We start from the raw sequence: 7,912 nt of genomic DNA on the forward strand, positions 1-7,912 counted from the left end.
TGCTCGTTTCTATTGTTGCCCGTGCCTCTTGACTAATTATAATTCTTTGACTATTTGACCAGTCCACGTGTCTCAACATGTCACTTACATATATAAATGCAATTTTTCCCAATACAAGGTCGTCCCCGTAATTCTTCTACTCTAGAAGGCCAGTGTTGTCCTGTGCCTCGTTTAAACTTAGCTCCTTGTACTATGCTACCGTAATCTTAATATAATTAGTTTCTTTTGGATAAAAAAAAATTCCCCGGGATACCTAATTCTCCTTTCTTCCATTACTCCTGCACTTTTTTTTGTCTAAGAAATTCCAAACCCCTTGCCCTTAATCCCTCCACTAACAGACGTGGCCTTGACCCATTATCTCATTATTTACATAGTAGTTTCTTTTTCTTTTCACTTATTTTTTTCTCATTCTTTGTTCAAATTATTATTTCCAGCACTTTAGATTCATATCTTGCTATCGCGGGTATATTTCTAGATTATATGCATGAAGTTTGTGGGTCCTTATACTCCCCAGATATTTTAATTATATTATTAAATCCGTAATTACAGAAATTTTACTATATACTTATGGGGCCTTACAGAAAACTCAAAAACAGAGCAACCGTGGAAAAGTAAAATGGGATTTACGATTTTTTTAGATCTGAAAGTGTAATAAAATTTCTTTCTTTTTCTATTTTGGTATTTTAAATAGCGTCGTATGAATAATGAATTGGAGAGTTGAAGAAGAAAGGGGCTTGAGTGTGGGTCTGAACGAAAGAAGAATGTGAGAAAGTTGCAACATCCATTTATCCGTATGTGTTGTGTGTTTATGTAAATTTTTTATTGAATAAGAGCACATTTAGGAGTAATTGGAAAAATAAGGAGGAACAGAGGGATTATAGAAAGTGCAAATGAAAATGGGCATATGTATGTGTCCAATTTGTTAATATGGAAGAGAGGGATTAATATAGTTACTAATCTTTATACTCCATTTTTTTACTAAAAATATTTTCCACTCACTTGGTCTACTTTGTGATGCACACGATAGTAATTGGTTAGAAAATTTGACCTTTTCTACGTGGTGTAAAGAAAGCACTAAAGCGAAGTTGCTTTCAGGGGTTATATTGATGGTGATGGAGTAATGGACTAGTGCTACTTGTCTAATTTATATGGAATTCAAGGCCTCCTGTTTTTGTTGATAATTTCTTGCACGCAAATGAAAAAAAAATATAGAAAAATGACATTGTATAGGCACTCTTAAAATAATAGTCGAAAAAGTATATAGTTTTTGTATATATACATCCTATATGTTATATATATACAAAAATTATATAAATTTGATGCGAAAGAATAGGGCACTGCCGTGAGTTTACCCCACCTTCATAATTGAAGCTTTACTTTCTCATCTTAACATTGGTGATTTTCTTCCCATATGAATTTGGTTGTAACATCAAAAGTATAGAAAAAGTCTTAAGGAACGAATGAGATATAATGTTAAAAAACAGACATACTTTACACATAATAAAAAGAGGAGATATATATTGATAAGTTCGTGTTACAGCCCAAATCAGCTTCCTTTCATACAAATATCAGATTAGAAAACCAAACAGAGAAACCATGAAACAACATCAAACAAACCTTGTCAAAAAGATTTGGAGATGCTCAGTTTCATGGTTGTAGTCTTATTAATACTACAAAGCTTTTAAACACATATATTTTTGGGTCAGCTAGTGACCATGTTCATCAGCAGTTGCAAGGGTCACATTTGCAGTTTGCTCCACACTTGCAGCCATTTCCTCCTTCTGTTGCCTTCTCAGCAGATCCCTCATAGCTGCAATTCATGAAAAATTACTTAATTAGTTTCTTGCTATACTAAAATTGTTTCTTTTGTCGAGTTTATTTCCTTATGCGATTACTCTTCATTTCACCCTAATTAAATTTAACAAAATTTAGAGAGATTTAACTCATATGAACTACACTATAGGGACAGATGCAACATAGGCTCGATGGATAACTGAACCTAGTATTTTTACCCATAACATGAATATATATAATGCGCAAAATTACTAAAATTTTGAGTATAATAATTGCGAAATTGTAATAGTTTAGTGGTCAGAATATAAAAGTCTGACCTATAAAGTCTAAATTATGAATCTGACCGTGTATAAAGAATTTTTTACTAAGGTGTTTTAATTTCACCTTGTTGTAGCAGGTTATATGCTTTCTTTTTTAGAATATTAAACCTGATTATCATGAATAGTTACCTGAAGTTATGCTTTAGGTGGCCTGATAATGTTCTTTGTTTAAAGAAACTAAACACAATATAGAGAACAGAAAGTTAAAATAAGACTAACTTCTTCATAGGTGCAACTCCCTCAATGATGGTAAAGGTGGTGGTATTCTCCAAGTCGGGGTACACCCCACATCTGCAATTTAATCAAAATCAACAAACAAATAAATGGAGGGAAAGGAAAAATAAATTGTCAATAAGATCAGTTATGTTAGTACTAAATATTTACAAAGAACTTACCCTCCGCAGCCACTGCCACATTTGCAGCCAGATCCACAGCCACAGCTTCCTCCACAGCAAGACATGTTTTTTTTCTTAGGAAAAGATTAGGAATCTATTGATCAAGAAAGAGTGTGAATTGAGATGAGAATGGTGTAGCAGAGTCGGGGTTTTATAGCAGAAGGCAGGAGACCATTGGTGATTGTGTGATCATACACCTGACACGTGGACAAATAATGGGGTTATTTGAATTGTAGTTGCGTATAAAATTTATGACTAAAATATTTATTCAATCTAATTTTTATTTATTTAATCAACCAATGTTCCAAAAACCTATCAGTCCCACTAATTTGAATTTGCACCGTAGAAGTTTACTATGATGGTTTTAGTGACCCCTACTAAAGAGGACTTCATTTTTAGGAATTCAAATTTTTTTTTATCAAGGGTGAAAGAACACTTAACTATCCCACCATATTCCCTACAATTCTTATTCAAATGGCTTGCAGTAAGTTAAAAAGGGATGACATTGATGGATTATAATAAGCAGCGGAAACAATCCTAGTATCAAAATCACATGTAATCAAGACAACTAGTATAAACAGAATTTTACTGGTTATCTTTTGAAGCGTGAACAAAGCTCCTCTATTACATGAGCTTCCAATTCCTCAGCAACTCAATGAATTCTCCACCACCCGTACGATCACAATCTCCGAACGTTCCACGGTCTTCTACTGTGTTACCCAAATAATATCCGGAAATAGTAATTTCGTGTGGGCGAAGTTTCTAGGAAAATTTGGCTAAAATTTTCGGCCACCTTCTAGTACTCTCTCTAGGTGGAAAACCTTATGTATTTATAGCACAAGTTTTAAGGGTTAAAGCTCTTTTCCAAAACCTGTTGGGTTTTCTTTTCCACCAGAAAAAGGATTCCTTTATTTCCTATTATTAAGGCATAGTAGGGACCACCGAATTTAATTTAACAAGGCTCCAATTATGAAATTAATTTTGGGGCTTATTTCCTTCATAGTTGATCGTTTTTGGATATTTTTGAAGGAGATTGAAGAGGGATTCAGGGGGAATCGTTGGGAGTTAAGATTCTTGGACTTAAGACTCGATTATTATGTGAATTCCACCGAGAAAATCATGGAAATTAAGCTAAAAATTGAAGAGCTAGAGCTTGGAAATTTGGACTTTTGATTAGGGATTTGGAGGATAATTTGGGGTCGGATATGAGAACTTTTGATATGTATGAACTCGTAGGGAGATAAGGAATATATTGGTGTGAAAATTTCTGATTTTTCGAGACGTGGGCACGGGGGTTGGGTTTTGGTAATTTTTGGATTTGTACCCTTTATTGATGTTTTCGGTTGGGCTTTGTTCCCTTAGTATATTTTGACGTCCTTGTTCTTATTTTGGATAGATTCGACGCGCGTAGAGTCCGATTTGAGGGGCAAAGACTTCGCGAGTTAGAGATTTAGCCGGTTCGAGGTGAGTAATGATTGTAAATAATGTTTTGAGGGTTTGAAACCCCAAATTGCACATCGTAGTGCTATATTGAGGTGAGACACATGCTTGATGATGAGTGTAGGGTTGTGCACGGTTGGGGATTGTGACTTCGTCCGTCCTGAATGACTATTTTACCGCGTATTTGACTGAAACCTATTTGCTATCATCATGATTTGGGCTGAATGCAATATTTGGGCCTTGTGCCAACTATTTGAACCCTTCGGGGATTTTTACTGGTTTATCCTCACTGTTTTGACTTTATACTTGAACTCAGTCATGTTATATTTCATTATTTTCGTACTTAGCCATGTTTACTTTGTTTTAACACTTACATGATCTTTTAAACAATATTTTTGGGCTGAGAATCATGTTTTACTATTGCCCGAGTGGCTTGTGAGGATTTTGACTGAGTAAGGCCGAGGGCCTATGTTGTGAGGAAACGTTTGATTGATGTGAGGTCGAGGGCCTGAGATATGTACGCCACGAGGTGGCTTGACTGATATGAGGCCGAGGGCCTAGTGATAATTCCACGAAGTGGCTTGATATTGCGCTTGGGACATAAGGGGCCCCTCCAGGAGTCTGCACACCCCCAGTGAGTGCGGGTACCCATTATGATGTGAGATTAAGCCCGGAGGGCTGGTATTGTTCTGAGATGTTGCCCGATGGGCAAATATGTTGATACTGTACCCGAGGGGCGAACTTCTAATTGTTTACTTTGCCTTAACTGCGTGTCAATTACCTGTTTACTAGTTGAAAAAGGATTGTTACTTAACTTTTCACTGGCTTACTGCTTTTAAATGGTTTTACTGCTTCATTATAGAATGCCTTGTGCCTTATGTGTTTTCTTACTTTCAGTCGTTATTTACATTTGTTACTCATTGAGTTGGAGTACTCACTTTACTCCCTGTACCCCATGTGTAGATTCAAACGTAGCCGGTCCTGCTCCCGAGTGCTGATTCATTCCAGCTTCAGGCGGATCTCGAGGAGTCTTTAGGTAGTTGTTGGCGTTTGCAGCCCGGAGCTCCTCCCTATCTCTTTTCCTTTATATCCTTAGTTCGGTAATTACACTCTGTAGTTACATTTGAGGATTCCGTGTTGTTAGATGCTCGTGACTTGTAACACCCCGGTTAGGGCTATGTTGGGTTGCACTTCCGCACTTACTTGCTATTATTCGCTACTTAGTATCATTAAATCATGTTTTAGACTGTTTTTATGTAGTTTAACTATTTAAAAAAGTGAATTGGGCTTAATTGGTTGGCCTTGTCTTCACGAGAGGCGCCATCACGACCGGGTTCGGGGTTAGGGTCATGACGAGTTGGTATCAGAGCCTAGGTTACATAGGTCTCACGAGTCATGAACAGGTTTTGTAGAGTGTCGCGGATCGGTACAGAGACATCTGTATTTATCCTCGATAGGCTGCAAAACCTTTAGGAAAAACTTGATATTCTTGAAATTCTTGTCGTGCGAATTTGTTGACCCGAGTACTAAACTTCTGTTATTCTATTCTCTCACAAATAGTGAGGACGCACGCTACTGGTCAGGGTGGACGACCACCAGCACCACCAGCTGTGGCCACCAGAGGCCGAGGACGCGGCCATGGTCGCGGTAGGGGCAGAACCGCAAGGGCAGCACTTGTAGATCCACCAGCTGCCCTAGTTCAGGACCAGGTCCCAGCTATGGATGCTCCAGCAGCACCAGCTCAGGCACCAGCTGTGCCTATTGTTATTCCGGGTCTTCAGGAGGCCTTAGCTCAAATCTTATCAGTTTGCACTGCCCTGACTCAGGCGGTCTCATCCATTACAACTGCAACTACTTCTCAAGTTAGGGGAGGCAATTAGACTCCCACCGCTAGCATACCTGAGCAGGTCGTGCAGGGACTTCAGATGCCAGGGGCGCATCCAGCCCAGCCGGTGGCAACTGCTCATGACTATGTAGTTCCTATCATGTCGGGGGATGAGCAACATAGGTTGGAGGGGTTTGGTAGATTGCAGCTTCCGACCTTCAGTGGCGCATAAGGCGAGGATGCCCAGGGCTTTTTGGATAAGTGTCAAAGGATGCTTCGTACTGCAGGTATTCTGGAGACCAGTGGGGTTGCTTTTACCACCTATAAGTTTTCAGGAGCTACTTTCACTTGGTGGGAGGATTTTGAGAGGCGTAGGCCTGTTGGTGCAGCACCGCTTTCCTGGCAGTAGTTATCCGTTCTCTTTCTAGAGAAGTATGTTCCGCAGTATCGCAGAGAGGAGCTGTGTAGGCAGTTTGAATGGTTGCGTTAGGGGGAGATGACCATGTTACAGTATGAGTTGAGGTTCTCTGAGTTGGCTCGTCATGCCATCTGGTTGGTCCCGACAGATAGAGCGAGGATTAGGAGGTTTGTTGATGGTCATACTTATCAGCTCCATATTCTCATGACCAGTGAGAGGGTGACTGGTGCTACTTTTGAGGAGATTGTGGATATCGCCTATGAGATTGAGTTTGTTTGTCTTTAGGAGCGAGAGGAAAGGGTGGCCAAGAGGCCTTGAGGATTTGGCAGTTACAGTGGTACTCCTTCGAGAGGTTAGTTTTAGTACGGTAGAGGCTATCCATTCAGGTCTGCTCAGCCAGTTCGCCCAGATTATCGTGGGGCATATTCGGGTCATAGTTATCACAGTTCTCAATAGGGCTAGTCATCACTTAGTGCCCTTCCAGCTTAGAGTTCGACCCGTGCTCAATCAGTTCAGGGCTCTTCTATGCCGAGTGCATCTGCTAGTCACTCTGGTGCAAGGGGTTCCCTTCAGTCCCCTTCTCCAGCACCTGGGAGTTGTTATGAGTGTGGTGAGCTGGGTCATATGTGGAGGCAGTGCCCTCATCGTCTTGCGAGGTCATCTCAGCAGAGGGGTCAGTCATCGGCTTCAGCGGCAGTTACTTCACCACCACCCACCCAGCCAGCTAGGGGTGGAGGCCAGTCAGCTTGGGGTCGCCCCAGAGGGGGAGGTCGATCAGGTGGTGGTCAAGCCCATTTCTATGCACTCCCAGGCAAACCCGATGAAATTGCTTCAGATGCTGTTATTACAGGTATTGTTTCAGTCTGCCACAGAGATGCCTCTGTATTATTTGATCCAAGTTCCACCTTTTCTTATGTGTCATCATACTTTTCTCGTTATTTGGGTATGCCCCGTGAGTTCCTTGCTTCACTTGTTCACGTATCTACCCCGATGGGCAATACTATTGTTGTAGACCGTATGTACCGGTCGTGTGTGGTGACTATTGGGGGTCTGGAGACCCGTGTGGATCTTTTATTATTGTGTATGGTGGATTTTGATGTCATTTTGGGCATGGATTTGCTTTCTCCATGTCATGCTATTCTGGACTGTCATGCTAAGACAATCATATTGGCTATACCGGGTGTGCCACGGATTGAGTAGCGAGGTGTGACTGATTATGTTCCTAGTAGAGTGATCTCATTCTTGAAAGCCCAGCGTATGGTTGGGAAGGGTTGTCTTTTGTATCTAGCTTTTGTGAGGGACGTCGGATCTGAGACTCCCAGTATTGATTCTGTCCCAGTTGTGAGGGATTTTCCCGATGTGTTTCTTACAGACTTGTTAGGCATGCCACCGGACAGGGATATTGATTTTGGTATTGACCTGGTGCCGGGCACTCAGTCTATTTCTATTCCGTCGTATCGTATGGCACCAGTAGAGTTGAAGGAATTAAAAGAACAGCTTCAGGAACTCCTTGATAAAGGGTTCATTCGGCCTAGTGTGCCACCTTGGGGTGCGCCGGTTCTGTTTGTAAAGAAGAAGGATGGCACTATGAGGATGTGTATTGATTATAGGCAATTGAACAAGGTAACAATTAAGAACAAGTATCCTTTGCCTCGCATTGATGATTTATTCGACCAGCTTCAGGGAGCGAGAGTGTTCTCCAAGATTGATCTCCGTTTAG

The 7,912-nt window shown here is 40.7% G+C and overlaps 1 protein-coding gene across 1 annotated transcript; it reads right to left on the reverse strand.

The window, feature by feature from the left end:
* Positions 1-1,490: 1,490 nt before the first annotated feature.
* Positions 1,491-2,731, reverse strand: LOC104241048 (metallothionein-like protein type 2). Its single transcript, XM_009795954.2, has 3 exons — positions 2,510-2,731; positions 2,334-2,405; positions 1,491-1,810 (listed from the first exon to the last, which is right to left on the reverse strand). The coding sequence occupies exons 1-3, from the start codon at positions 2,572-2,574 to the stop codon at positions 1,723-1,725; spliced, it is 225 nt and encodes a 74-aa protein (XP_009794256.1). The 5' UTR covers positions 2,575-2,731; the 3' UTR covers positions 1,491-1,722.
* Positions 2,732-7,912: the final 5,181 nt, after the last annotated feature.

This window comes from Nicotiana sylvestris, chromosome 6 (assembly GCF_000393655.2).
Source record: "Nicotiana sylvestris chromosome 6, ASM39365v2, whole genome shotgun sequence".
NCBI classification, from domain to species: Eukaryota; Viridiplantae; Streptophyta; class Magnoliopsida; order Solanales; family Solanaceae; genus Nicotiana; species Nicotiana sylvestris.

What these genes read in the sequence shown, in the direction of transcription:
- LOC104241048 (XM_009795954.2), bottom strand. Translation starts at nt 2,574, where the DNA reads ATGTCTTGCTGTGGAGGAAGCTGTGGCTGTGGATCTGGCTGCAAATGT. An exon ending in TGTGGCAGTGGCTGCGGAGG is followed by an intron (nt 2,406 to 2,509) that starts GTAAGTTCTTTG and finishes ATTAAATTGCAG; the next exon opens with ATGTGGGGTGTACCCCGACT. An exon ending in GGAGTTGCACCTATGAAGAA is followed by an intron (nt 1,811 to 2,333) that starts GTTAGTCTTATT and finishes CATGAATTGCAG; the next exon opens with CTATGAGGGATCTGCTGAGA.